General features: G+C 39.2%; 1 protein-coding gene across 2 annotated transcripts in view; it reads left to right on the top strand.

Annotated features, from left to right (window-relative positions):
- LOC126354803 (huntingtin) overlaps positions 1-15550 on the top strand; it is a 472584-nt gene that overhangs the window by 40847 nt on the left and 416187 nt on the right. For both annotated transcript variants that reach the window (XM_050004721.1, XM_050004723.1), the window contains exon 6: positions 7078-7259. In XM_050004721.1, the coding sequence (XP_049860678.1) occupies positions 7078-7259 (182 nt within the window). The remainder of the gene's footprint in view (positions 1-7077; positions 7260-15550) is intronic.

Below are 15550 nucleotides of genomic sequence, written 5' to 3'. Positions count from 1 at the left end.
ACACACAGAGGCATTCAAACTATCATTCTTGCTGTGCTCCACATGTGAATGGAACAGGAAGAAACCCTAATGACTGGTACAGTGGGATGCATCCTAAATGTTTTTCCTTCAGTATTCTGACTGCATTTATTAACATATTTGTTTAATTCACTGATTTGTCTATGCTACATTAATGTGTCTCATCATACACTCATGCTTCTATAGGGGCTTAAAGCAACAGTGCGTGACCGAACCCCTCTTGTACAGGTGAGCAATGTGCAAATTGGTGACTAGGTAGCAACAAATTGATCACAACTGGTGATTCATCTCCCTTGATTAAAGTGTAGAAGTCATCCAGATCCAGGTGTGGCTCATGGTTCGCGTAATGGGGAAGACTGCGACATTTATCGATCGGAACTAACCTAGGTCTTTGCCTGTGCTAGAGATCAGTCTGTGTAGCATATTTATTCCCCAGCATCACATTTCCTAACAGTTTACCACAATAAATTGTACTAAAAAGACATGTTTTAGAGAGAACTTTAATATGTTGTATGTTAGTCTCACTATATGCCTAATGTTCTTGGTGTTTTCATTTCTCGACTTCAAATGTTTACTCTTTTGTGTGCTCTATCTGTGGTGTTTGAGTTTGTGTGACAAAACAGTGAAGTTTCCATGTTGTCTCACATCTCGTGCTGTGATTGGCTGACATGAGCAACCGCCATGGCAATTTACACACCATGTTTATCATATTTGTACTTGCGTATTACAAAAGTGTGTGTTTTACGCGATATAGTGGACACAACCACTTAGTTGCATTGTATGTTGTTCTGTCAAGTTTGTTTGTATACCATAGCATGGATTTACGCTTTTTGTTCTTGATTCATGTTTACATTGGATATGGCACACCAAGTTCCTTCAATATCATCCTAACTGTGTGTTCCAAAATTTTACCTGATAAATTGCAAACTGAACTTGTATTGTGTTGTTTTCAAACTCGTTGTATGCTGCTGTTGTTCACAGGAACATAAAATTCACTAAGCACATGCATAATATACTCACAAACAGAAACCTCTTAGTAATGTATGTTACCGGCAGGCAGAAAAATAACCGAACATATTTCACTCATTGGATTTATTTCGCGCACTTTTTCCTCTAATTACTCGTGGAACTCTAGTGCAATCTGCCGAGACATTTAAAACTTGTTCTGATGGTGGAGCCAATGGCAGAAACAGAAAACTGTCTAAAACACTATCAGAACAATAATACTGAATGTCAATTAATGATGTAATTAACCATATTAGAGATATCCAGACAGGAATTTGATAGTGAAGTCACAGCAACTCTGACTATTCCCATTTGAAGTAAGCAGTAGAACTCGAAAATTGTGTGCAGAATGGGACACCCTTAGGCTGAACATTAGAGCCTTTGGGGCACCATTAAGAGCTGTACTCTGAGGAAGCCATGCCCCCAAACCTCTGCTACATAGAGCTAGTGGCATTTCAAGGTGCAGTCTTAAGAGTAGCTACTACCTGTTCGAAAAACATTCCTTGATGTCGCATATCGACAGTTCCAAAAACGGTTCACCAGCATTATTTAAATCCATGTGGGAAACATGTAAAATGTATACTGATAAATTAAATTCTGTAAAATGTTACGGAGAAATTTATTTTAATATATATTTTGGGGCAGCTCCGCCTCAGAACCTTTAATTGTGGGCCATGCCTGTCTGGATAACTGTTCTTCAGTTTAAAAGTATGGCAAGTGAGGTTTTATGTGTGTCAGTGTACTAGTATGCTATATTTTGTTATGATGTTCCATATTTATCTTTCTGGTAATGTCTGAAGATGATCAAGTGTGACTGAATCCAGTTCCATACTGAGAGGTTCTTGCGATTCTATCAATAACAGAGAGAAAGAATGTAAGTCAGTTGTGGTCCCTACGGACAGAATGTCATTTTTTACAAACAACATATTATTGGGAACATAATAATGATGCTAAGATTAACATAATTTTGTGTAACAGAAGCCAGTGGTAAGGATTTCAAAATAAAACTAATTTTGAAGATATGTGAAGATATAATAAAAATGGAAATGGGAACATATTTTGTTCAAATGTAAGATTAGCTTAAATACACAAAGATGATGACATACTGTAATTAATCTTGGGAACGATTCCTTTAATCATCTACTGTCATGGATTGTGTAAGCAGAAAATTTTATTTATATTATTATAGTGAAACTCTGGTTATAGATAAGAATGATAAAATGTGGAAATAAGTTGTATGACTGCTGCTTTAGACTAGCCAGGTTTACGTTAGAACAACTTCTTTCAATTTTTACCAGCATACCCTTTATCTTCTCACAAATGGTTCTCCTGGTATGTGTTGTGTAACATTTGCTTCAGGATCCTACAGTTTCCTCATATAACACATTCTTTGTATTTAATTTTCTTCCATACAGTTTTTCCTGGTTCGGGTCTGTTACCTGTCGGCTCTGACTTAGTCACACCTGATTTCAGCTGTCATCCTGAAGTCTCTTATCACTCTGAGACACTTAACATTTAATATATGTATTTGCGTAATATCTTTGTTCTTTTGTATCATTCTGTGTAGTTTTCTTTCAGTGGTAATTTATTGGATGGTTAATTTGCTTCACATGTGTCTGTTTCATATGAATTTTTTTTTCAAATTGACACGGATATGTGATTGGTATCTGAAAGGGTACAAGTAAATGGGTATATAGTGCTTGAACAATGCTAGCAGTTGTATGAATGTTTGTTTGTAGAAACTGACATTGTGTTTCTGGAGTGACATGACAATAGACTGCAACATTTAATTTTGTTCAAGGTACATTAGGTGTGTGTGTTTTTTTTTCTTTTTCAGTACCAATGAGTGGTGCCATTACCAATCGAAATTTTTAAAAAAGTGGAGCAATACTTGTGCTATTAGAACTAAATGATCATATCTTTATTGTCATCAAGCCTTGATTCTCACTCAAATAAGACACGGAACATATTTTCTTGCTGGTCACTTGCTGTAATAACTTATTATTTAGATTATAAAATAATTGGATCAATAAAAGATGTATTTATCATGTGGCAGCAGGAGAAAACACACATAAAAGTCAACAAAATGTGCAAGCTTTGGAACCCAGTGGCTGCTTCTTCTGGCAGAAAATTTGAAGGGGAAAGAAGAGGTTTAGGAAAGTGGGAGGGTTATGGAAAAGTAACAGCATGCAAGAGTTAATAATAGCAGAAACCTAAAGGTATTATATGTGGTAGACATGTGAAGTGTGTGTGTGTGTGTGTGTGTGGGGGGGGGGGGGGGGGGGTTATACAGGCCAGAATATAACAAATATAGAAAATGAGTAAGGAGTGAAGAAAGAAATAGTTACAGAAAGGAAAGATTGAGACTGAAGGAATTAATGTAAATTAAGATCGGGCGGGGGGCGAGGACCAAGTACATGTTGTTATGCCAGTTCTCAACGTGTAGTTCAGAGAAAATGGTGTTTCAGAGCAGAGGGAGGAGGAGGATGAAAATCCATATAGCATGTGTGGTAAAACGAGCACCAAGGCCATGACTGTCATGTAGTAGTGTGTGCTCTGCAACAGGATATTGTGCGTTGGCAGTATAAACCCTGTGTCTCTGCCCATTCATCCTAACTGATAACTTGGTGGTAGTCATACCAATGCTGAAGGCTAAATGGTGTTTACATAGCAGCTGGTACACAAATTTTGTCGTTCGATAGGTGGCTCTCCGATTGATAGTAAGTGTGTGTGTGTGTGTGTGTGTGTGTGTGTGTGTGTGTGTGTGTGTGTGTGTTTGGTGTTTTTTTTGGGGGGGGGGGGGGTCAGTTAGAGGGCTGATATGGTGTGAGGGTGCATAGGGCATGTCTTATATCAGGAATGTCACAAGGTAGGAGTCAAATGGTAGGGAAATGGTTGGAGAAGGGAGCATAGGGTCTGACCAGAATATTGAAGATATAGGGGAAGAGGGGGGGGGGGGGGGGAGGCGGCAAAAAGCTATCCTAGGAGTGATGGACAAAGTGTCAGACAGAATGGACCTGATTTTGGGGCATGATTTTTGGAAGTGAGAGTCCTGTCGAAGTAGCTGATTGGTACATTTGAGACTAGGACTAATATTGAGTAACAAGAGGTGTACCGTTAAGTTGTTTTTTGAAGGGATCATTAATATCAGGACTAGGTGTGATGAGCTGAGAAATCTGCTTTTGACCTAGGCTGGTGCAGTAATTAAATCCAATGAAGGCTGAGATGAGAATAGTGGTGTACTCTGTTAAAGTGTTTGCATTTGAACAAGTACTTTTGCCTGAATGCCAAAGCTGTATAGGAGTTAATATTTGACAAGGAAAGGATGGTAACTGTCAAAATGTAGATACTGTTGTTTGTTAGTTGGTTTAACACGAACAGAAGTGTGTAGGTGATGTTCAGTGTCAGGTCAGTGTCAAATAAAGTGGAATGGGATTTGGAATAGGACCATGCGAAATTTGATTGGGAGAATGTGTTGAGAGATTCCTGGAGTTTCAACAGGTCGGCGTCACCATGAGTCCATACGGCAAAGGTGTCATCAATACATGTAAACCAAACCAGGGGCTGAAGGCTTATGTATGACAGGAAAGTGCCCTGTTTGTGACTTGAGGCTGGAATCTGGTGGGTGCTGGTTGAGGTAATACTGAGTAGCAGACAGATGATGTACATCGGAACTGTTGGCATCAGTGGTGACAAGCTAGGGATGTGTTGGAAGTAAGTGGGATATGCACAGGTTTCAGACAATCTATGAAATGGTTGGTGCTTTTAATATGGGGGAGAGGGTGGGAGTCTTTGTAGTATAGATTGCAGGTTTTGATCATCTAAGGCAGATACGCGTACCTGTCCCACTCCCTGCACTTATCCTGTTCACCTTAGTCAACTTAATACTTGCCTTTTTGAGGGGCAGACATCAGAACCATGATGGCTCCTTCCTATGCCAACTTACTTGTTGGTAGCTTGTAGGGGGCTTTCCAGGGCTCTGTTAGCCTTCAGCCCCTGGTTTGGTTTAGATGTATTGACGGCATCTCTGCCATATGGACTCATGGAGACACTGACCTGATAAAATTTTTCGTATCTCTAAATACATTCTTCCAATTAAATTTCCTGTGGTCCTACTTCGAATCAGGTGCCACTTTCTTTGATGTTGATTTCGTCTTCGCTGAAGGTCAGCTACACACATTAAACCCACTAGCAAGCAACAGTACCTACATTTTACCATTTGCCATCCCCTCCGTGTCAAATGTTGCCTCCCTTATAGCCTTGGCATTCGACACAAACATATTTGTTCAGATGCAGACTCTTTACAGCAATACACCACCATTCTCACCTCAGCCTTCACTGAGCGTAATAACCTCACCAACTTAGTTCAAAAGCAGATTTCACATCCCATCACATCCAGTCCTGGTTCTCCTGATCCCTCCAAAAACAGTTTTGTAGCACACTTCGCGCAACTCAGTATTATTCTGGTCTTGAATGTATTAATCAGCTACTTTGACAAGACTATGACTTCCTAAAAATCATGCCCTGAAATTAATCCAATCTGACTGACATTTTGCTCATCACACCTAGAATAATTTTTTTGCCCTCAGCTTCTCCCAATCTGTGCAATATACGGGTCAGAGCCTATGCATCTGTTTCCCTGCCCTGTGACTCCTAACCTATGACTGTCCTTGCTGTAATACTTGCCCTATACACTGTCTTACAACCACCTACATCACAGACCTGTAACTGACAAAAATACACTATCAAATGGAATGCCACCTGTGAAATGACACGGTTTTGTATGAGCTGTTATGTAAACACTGTTTGGGCTTCTGCATTGGCAATATGACTGCCACCAAGTTATCAGTTAGGATGAATGGCATGACGGTCGTGACCTCGGTGGCTGTTTTACCATGTGTGCTATCTGGATTCTCACCCCCCCCCCCCCCTTCTCCCACCCCTCACCCCGCCCCTCACTGCCCCTGTTCCCTGACAGTAGTTTCTCAGAGCTACATAGTGGGAAATGGTGTTACAACACGTCCTTGGTCCTTGTGGCCTACCTGGTTGTAATTTACATTAATTTCTTCGGTCTTAACCTTTCCTTTCGTGAACTTTTTTCAGTAATCTCTGTGTTACTTATAGCGCTATCTTACGCTTTTAAGGGGTATAGGTTTTCAAATACCATCTGATGGAGTCCCCAACCGTCGGTATTTGCTTCTCATCCCATCTTGTGAGTCTCCCCTGACCTGAGGTTCTGGGCATCTTTTCCATAACTCTCCTCATTTCCTTAACATTACCAGTCCTTTTCCTTAATCACTCTTGCTTCCTCTTCAATGCTTCTGCCAGGAGGAGTAGCCACTGATTCCGAAAACTTGTATATGTTTTTTTTTTCCTTGCCAGTGAGTAGATGTTTTATCTGTCTAATTACTGGTATATTATTATATTTTTAAGATTTGTTTTTTTAAATTTGTTATTTAGATTGTGTGACAGCAGTGCTGGCCAATACTTACTTTCAGTATGCAAAATATTTCGTACTACTGATAGGCATATATAGAAAAAATAATGATATCATTATCCTGACTTTTGCAACTATTAATACAGTTTTACTCTGCTGGATTAGCCGAACGGTCTAAGAGGTGTGTGTGTGTGTGTGTGTGTGTGTGTGTGTGTGTGTGTGTGTGTGTGTGTGTGTGTTTGTACGTAGGATAATTTAGGTTAAGTAGTATGTAAGCTTAGGGACTGATGACCTTAGCAGTTAAGCCCCATAAGATTTCACTTACATTTGAACACAATACAGTTTTCTTTTTGGATACTGTTATTTATATTATAGGCAGAGAGAGTGGCAGGAGTGAAAACCAATGTGTGATTGAGGATATACTGTAAAGTGTGTTCATTGCAATCTTTCCTCATTTACATTGAAATAGAGGCAACAGCATATTGTAATTTACTCATTTTATTGGCCATTATTTATGCTAAAGTATTTTACTAGCTCAATGGAAAACAGTTTTATTGTTTGTACAAGTTATGTTTAGTAGTTTCTTTTACTAAGAATGGTAATTTTACTTTTTCAAGATTGTTTGGTGCCTGTACGTGAGATGCAACCAGTGCCCACTATACTTGGTGTTTTGGGTTGCCTTCGATCTATTCTTCCGCATATGGTTTTGAAGGAGGCAGCTGAGGACGAAATGAGAGGTAGTTTCGGTGTCAGATGTCGTACACACGAGACACCGATTTCAATTGATAGAATGATACAGGTTTGTTGACATCTTGTCCTCTTACCATTTCCAAGCAGCCAGATCACTTCATAATAAGAGTATGTTAGTCACACACACACACACACACACAAACACACACACACACACACACACACACACACACACACACACACACAAATTGTATAACTGCATGATCAGAAATTCTTCTATAGAGTAGAAGGAGTTGCAAACAGGTATGATTTCAGTGTTTGAAGTTAATTTTATTAGCTGTTAAATTGATACGTCATGGGGGGTAGGCAGTAAAAGATCTTTATGGCTGGATACCTTATTCCTTTTTGTACCATCCTAAGGGTGAGTGATGGCCAGTGTAAATTACTACTTCTGTTAGTATTACATTTATGAATGTTTTTGTTGCTTCCAAATTATGATTGATTGTTGACAACAAACTTAATAAAGGGAGTAAATGTATTGTGAGGCTGTTGTCAGTATATTTATCTGCCCAAAGAGCTTCTGATAGGGGATTCTAGAGTGAACACCATGTATAATTGTTATTACCCACTTCTGTAAAACTAACACATTTTCTGTCAGTCACATTTTAGCATGGAATGTGATGTTACAAGAAATCAGCAAATGAAAACAGGAAAAGTAAGTTAACTTTTGATGTGCAAAATTTGCAGTTCAGGTTCTTGTCAGTGTAAACACCTAAGGATTTGGAATATTCTGTTTCCTTATTGATTTACCCTCATGCATTATTTCTAATCATGAGGTCAGAATTTGTGCAATCATATGTATTGTATCATTTTACCTAATTTAGTTGCAGTCCAGTTGCAAAGAACCATTGCTAATTTTTGTTTACATTTTCAAGTAGTGAAGTCACTTTATTAGCTTTGACTGCAATTCTTGCATCATCACCAAATAGAACCATTTCTGCTTCATGGATAACTCATGTGAGATTATTGGTATATGGCAAGAACAAGAGCTTACCTAATACCGACCACTGTGGTATGCCTGTATTGGTGAGTCCCATTCTGAAGATGGGGTTTTTGTGATTATGGGTAGTTTTAATCTTGCGAGGCAGAAGATATTTCGTACATTCACTTTTAGGAGTGCTAGAGAGTATTGAGAGTTGCTGTGGGGAATGTGATTTGTATTGGAAGGAGGGTAGTCATGGATTTGATCAGGTAACATAAGGTAATGCTTGACCTCTTTCACACAGTCATTAATTCATGTAATGCAAGGAGTCGTCATTTGCAGTTTCAAGGGAATCAAGTATGTGAGTAAATGTTTGTGGCAAGTTAAGACTGCGTGCCAGACTGGAACTCTTAACATAAATGTGATGCCTTTTGCAGGCAGTGCACTGCAACTTTCTATGTCTGTGACTGCCCCGTGTACTGATTCAGAGCTTCACCTTGTCAGTTGCTCCCCTTGTGAATCAAATTTAGAAAATGTAGAAGTATTCTTGTGAAATGGATGATGGCAACCCTTTATACAACTGGTCATGTCAAAAAAGAGGAGAGCAGCACTAGTACATAGCAAATTTAGTTCATTTGTTAGCTCCATGTTCCATGGATGATGTTTAATGATGTGGGATGAGTCATTTTACAACCTCATTATACATTCATATGGCTACATCCTTACAATCTACAATCTTTTGGAGTTATCAGGCTGAAACTCTTTCAGTCTGTTTCCTAATTTATCGTTGGGTAAATGATCAAACATTTTGGTGGCGGCAGTGTGCAACGTTTTTTCTGCTAAAGGGAACCTGTAATGAATGGGATTTTTTCTTATAGTATTGAACTAAGCACATAATTGTTCCTTTTCATCTACATCTATTTCTACATACATGTTCCACAAGCCACTGTATGGTGAATAGCAGAGGTACCTTGAACTACTGCTAGTCATTTCCTTTCCTGTGCCATTCACAAATAGAGCGAGGGAAAAAATGATTGTCTTTATGCCTCCATATGAGCCCTAATCATCTCTTATTCTGTCTTGTGGCCCGTACATGAAATGTACATTTGCAGCCTTTAGAATCATTCTGCAGTCAGCTTCAAATTCTGGTTCTCGAAATTTTCTCACCAGTGTTCCTTGAAAAGAACGTCACTTTCCCTCCAGGATTCCCGTTTGTGTTCCCATAGCATCTCTATAATACTTGTGTGTTGATCGAACCTACTGGTAATAAATCTAGCAGTTTGCATCTGAATTGCTTCACCAAGCAGGGTAGCGAGTGGCTGGCACATTGGATTTCCATTCGGGAGGACGACGGTTCAGATCTCGCATCCAGCCATCATGATTTAGGTTTTCCATGATTTCCTCAATTCACTTAAGATAAATGCCTTCGAAAGGGCATGGTTGCTTTCGTTCTCCATCCTTCCCTAATCTGAGCTTTGGCTCTGCCTCTAATGATTTTGTTGTCAGTTAGATGTTAAACACTAATCTCCTCCTCCTCCTCCTCCTCCTCCTCCTCCTCCTCCTTGTCTGAATTGTCTCAATGTTCATTTAATCCGACCTGGTGGGGTCCCAAACACTAGATCAGTACTCAGGAATGCAGTCTCCTTTACAAACGACCTACACGTTCCTAAAAATCTCTCAATAAACCAGAGTCGAACATTTGTCTTTTCTACTACAGTCCTTACACTTGTTCTATTTCATGTTGCTTTGCAGTGTTACATCTAGATATTTGAATGATGTGACTGAGTCAAGCAGGACAATACTAATTCTGTGACTTTACAGATCTGTTTTTCCTACTCCTCTGCATTAACTTGCATTTTTCTACATTTAGAGCTAGATGCCAGTCATCACACCAACTAGAAATTTTTTCTGAGTCATCTTGTATCCTCTTACGCACACTCAACGATGACACCTGCCGGAAACCACAGAATCAATAGGTAACTGCTGCGGATTGCTGCTCACCCTGTCAGTCAGATCATTTATGTATATAGAGAATAACAGCAGTCTCATCAGACTTCTCTGGGGCATTCCTGACGATACCTTTGTCTATCTCCATCAAGGACAACATACTGGACTCTATTATGTAAGAAGTCTTTGAGTCACTCGCATATCTGGAAACCTACTCCATGTGCTTGTATTTTTGTTCAGCCTTCAGTGGGGTACTGCGTCAAACACTTTTTGGAAATCTAGGAATTTTGAAATCTGCTTGTTGCCTCTCCCAGGATATGTGTGAGAAAAGAGCAAGCTGAGTTTTGCTCTTGTAATGCTTTCTAAATTTGTGTTGTTTTGTGGACTAAAGCTTTTCCATCTCAAGGAAATGTATTATATTTACTCTGAGAACATGTTTAAGAATTCTGCAGCAAACCGATGTTAAGGGCAGTGGTCTATAATTTTGTGGGTCTGTTAGTTTACCCTTCTTACACACATCAAAAAAAGTTGGTGTCACCTTGGTTCCAAGAGTACCAGAACCTGTATCGAAAATTTGAGTAGATATCAACATAATTTGTGCCGTTTTTATTGTTCATGTAAACCACACATTGCATGTTGTACCACCATACAGTGAGAACTTCAGAGGTGGTGGTCCAGATTGCTGTACACACTGGTACCTCTAATACCCAGTAGCATGTCCTCTTGCGTTAATGCATGCTTGCATTCGTTGTGGCATACTGTACACAACTTCTTCAAGGCACTGTTGGTCCAGATTGTCCCACTCCTCAATGGCGATTCGGTGTAGATCCCTCCGAGTGGTTGGTGGGTCATGTCGTCCATAAACAGCCCTTTTCAGTCTATCCCAGGCATGTTCGATAGGGTTCATGTCTGGAGAGCATGCTGACCACTTTATTCGAACTATGTTGTTATCCTGATGGAAGTCATTCACAAGATGTGCATGATGGGGGCGCCTTCCATGACCACCAGCAACATATGTCAGCCCCACATAATGCCACCCCAAAACAGCAGGGAACCTCCACCTTGCTGCACTTGCTGGACTGTGTGTGTAAGGCATGCAGCCTGACCAGGTTGCCTCCAAACACGTCTCCGACGATTGTTTGGTTGAAGGCATATGCTACACTCAGTGGTGAAGAGTAAGTAATGGCAGTCCTGAGCGATCCATTTGGTATGTTGTTGGGCCCATTTGTACCGCGCTGCATGGTGTCGTGGTTGCAAAGACGGACCTCGCTATGGGCATCGGGAGTGAAGTTGCGCATCATGCGGCCTAATGCACACAGTTTGAGTCGTAACACAACGGCCTTTCTCTGCACGAAAAGCATTACTCAACTTGGTGGTGTTGCTGTCAGGGTTCCTCCGAGCCAGAATCCGTAGATAGCGATCATCCAGTGCACTAGCAGCCCTTGGGTAGCCTGAGCGAGGCATGTCTGTATCTCCTCCATGTCCAAACAACATTGCTTTTGTTCACTCCAAGATGCCTGAGCACTTCGCTTGTTGAGAGCCCTTCTTGGCACAAAGTAACAATGTGGATGCAATCGAACTGCGGTGTTGACTATCTAGACATGGTTGAACTACAGACAACACAAGGCATGTGCCTCCTTCCTGGTGGAATGACTGGAACTGATCGGCTGTCGGACCCCCTGTCTAATAGGCGCTGCTCATGCATGGTTGTTTATATCTTCTTTGGGAGGGTTTAGTGACATCTCTGAACAATCAAAGGGACTGTGTCTGTGATACAATGTCCACAGTCAACATCTACCTTCGGGAGTTGTGGGAACTGGGGTGATGAAGAACTTTTTTTGATGTTTGTATATACAGGAGTGACCTGTACCTTTTTAATCAGTTGGGACTTTGCATTGAGGAAGGGATTCAAAAGTAAGGGGCCAATGTTGTAGAGTACTGTATTCCACCTGAGAATATAACTAATGTAATTCTGGCGGCACACCCATATTTTATGAATTTAATTGATCCAAAATTCAAAAGATTTTATGGTATGGGATTGGAACTATATAAAAAGACTGTGAATGATCTAGATTTAAGAGGATTAGAAAACCTATTAGGATCTGGCTCTGAGGACAATGTGTTTTATGCTTATAGTAACAATGTATGGGAATATTATTACACTCTTCAAGATTCATTAAGTTGGTTAAACAAATTATTATTGTATCAATGTAATGATGATACTGTCAAATCTACAGAATTCCTCAAAAATTTAGTTTCATGGTTTAATAAAAATAGCTTACATGTTTGGCAAAATGATAATTATGTACCTTCCAAAAAGTTAAATACACTGTGTGCAATAGGCCCTCCAAATAGTGGTAAAAATTGGTTTTTCGACTGTTTAATGTCGTTAGCTTTAAATGTAGGCCCTATTGGTCGTTGCAACAATAAAACAAATCAGTTTGCTCTTCAAGATGCTGTAAACAGAAGAATAATAGTGGGGAACGAAATTTCGTTGGAAGAAGGTGCATTAGAAGATTTTGAGAAAGTTTGTGAAGGTATAGCCTGTAACATACGAGTTAAATATAAAGGTGATTCAATTTTACGTTGAACTCCTCTACTTTTGATTCCTAATTCTCAACCAGTTGTTTGTAGTCATCCTGATTCTAAAGATATACGTGTGAAAACTGTTAGATGGAGAAAGTTTGATGAATTAAAAGATGCAAATAGGAAACCATATCCATTAACCTTTCTCAATTTGTTACAAATGTATAATGTGTCATATTGACGTGAAGGAAAGTCAATCCAAAATTATATATATACTGCTTTTGTTGTCATTACTGTACATTACAACTGGTTTCACAATACATTCAATCAAAAGAATTATGCGTGTTTCATTTCGTATTGACCTTTATACACAGATGATTCCTCATTCCTTGTCACATTTACCATGTAAATCATATCCGATATTTGAACATTTCATACATCTGCTCGAGGATAATGAGTCTCTAACCCATCTGAATAAACAGAACATTCAGCAATCACTTCAAATAACATTTGAGTATCTGTATATTTTGAAACATCACTGTTCAGACTACTGGTACTTAAAGCATAAGTAGGATTTATCCCTATATGAAGACTTGTTTGCACATTAGTATCATGCAGTCTAATATTATACCTACTAGATGCAAGATCAGCTTTTTCAATCAAATCTTTATATCCCAATGAATCCTTATTTGTTACTGGACTAATGGCTGATACTAGCTGTTCTTGGATTTGTGCTGGTTCTAAAAGTGATTTCGAAAAATTATCGCACATCATAAATGGATTGGAATGATTATCACCATTAAGTGTATATTGTCGAGGCACACCTTGTTGAGTTACAGAAATGGGAAATGTATCAACATTAGTAATTTTGGAATTTTAAGAAAACCTAAAGTAGGGTTATATTCATAATTTACAACAACACTTCCAGTATGCGAATCTGCATCAACTTCAGACACACACTTCCAACCCCAATTATGTAAACCTTTATCTTTTGAGCTAGATACACATGCATAGTAGTATTTCAAATTAGTGGGTTGTCCAGATTGATGTGCGGGAACTGTAGTTAGAAAGACGTCATCATCATTTCTATATCCATACCATGATTTCCATATTGGAGAAAAATTATGTTTATGGTCTATACTAGTTGTCTCCATAGGTGCAGAGCTGGCAAATGCAGTTGGGTTTACATTAACACCAGGAATTTTCAAATGTATACCTATACTGGTTATCATATTTTTATTTTGGTTTAAAGTGGCTTAATGGTGATTAGCATTCCAATCCATTTATGACGTGCGATAATTTGTTGGAAATGCAATTCTGGGATTACAAGCAATTACTTTTACATCACAATGAACAATTCTGCTACCATCTGGCAATAAATCAAATTCGGAAGGAGTCATATACAAAAATGGTCTATCAACAGGAATTTCGGCCAAAGGAGTAATCATAAAAACAGCATCTTCATGAGTAATTGCTTTATATTCTAAACCATATGTGAAAGAGCAATGCACTTTTCTATACCTTGTAATATTTCCTGTATCTAATATTGATGGGGACCGTAACGGTACGTCATGTTTATTAACAAAATCGCCCATTCCATTAGCTGATGGAGCTGCAGTTCCTGGAAGTGCTTCTTTTTTTTAATTTTTTCGCACCAACATCCTTTTGCAATTGACCTGCATGTTTCCCTGATGCTGATTCCATTTCACTACTATGTGTGGCAGAACCTGAATATGGAACTAATGGTGCAACTGGAGTATGATCCTCTTGTTCGTCTTCGGAATATTCGATCTTGTCGTCGTCGTGTTCAGTCGCAGCTTCTTCCGTAATGCTAGTATCTTACTGCCAGACGTTGATGGGCATTCGTGATCTATAGACAAACCGCGGCATACACGTGACATTAGCCACTGTTCATATGCATAACGTTTCTGGCTTTCATGCATTCGATTCCAATTTGGACGTTCCCAAGGAGGCCAATCATAATTCTGAAGGCAAGAAATGTTACTATTATTATCATAATATAATAGACAAATAATGTATAAAACAATATAAATATATAAATTTACATACCTTGTTGTTTGGCATCATGTTGTTTCGGATATAACACTTTGTTAAGTTTCTGTTCCACAAATGTTTTCAATTTCAATGCGTACTTTCCTGCAAAGGAATGCCAATTTCGTGAATTACTCCAATCAATAGCAAAGTCAATTATGGCTTTAGCATCCAACTGCTGTACTCGTTGCCTAAATTCTTCTTCAGTAAATACACGTTTCCTTTAATAAGCGATCGTACCCAACATCATGTTCTTTAGCAATGGCATCTGCTCCACTCCGTGGTGCGTCTATATTTATAGGGTTTCCAGGACCAACATAGTCGCTAGCTGACAATGTTAATCCTTTATTTTTCACCCTTTCAACTAATTTTATTGCGCCGTATGCAATTCCAGCACCTACTAAAGCTGTTGCACCAGCAGCGCCAGGTATCTGACCTGTAGGTTAAGAGGTGTTTAAGGCCGCGCCGTCCACTGCTGTTTCAGCCACTCCAGATAAAAGCGGTGTACTTTCAGTCGTATCTGTGTCTATTGCTGTATGATCTTTCTCGCCATACTGATATGGATGGCACTGGCGCAGTCCAGTATTGACGTCTTCTGTCGGCCTTGGCTCTAATTCAAATTTGACAACTTCTTCGTCTAAATCGTCATATGCTGGATTGTGGCCGAATCTAATTTCATTAGCAGCATCTTGCCTACCAATTGTCCTTATACTGTTGCTCCTATTAACATTAAAATTATTCCCCCTTTCCGCCATTTAAATATCGTCTACTGGTCCTGGATATAACGTTCCTCCGTCGTACTGTATTGAACTATGTTGTCCTGTGCTTAAATACTCATTTAACCATGACATTATGCTGACTAAATTACATTTACTAGTATCTGTATTTATATA

The sequence above is a fragment of the Schistocerca gregaria genome, chromosome 3, assembly GCF_023897955.1.
Source record: "Schistocerca gregaria isolate iqSchGreg1 chromosome 3, iqSchGreg1.2, whole genome shotgun sequence".
Taxonomy (NCBI): domain Eukaryota; kingdom Metazoa; phylum Arthropoda; class Insecta; order Orthoptera; family Acrididae; genus Schistocerca; species Schistocerca gregaria.
Note: the sequence above shows the minus strand (reverse complement) of the source record. Positions and strands in the feature narration are given on the sequence as shown.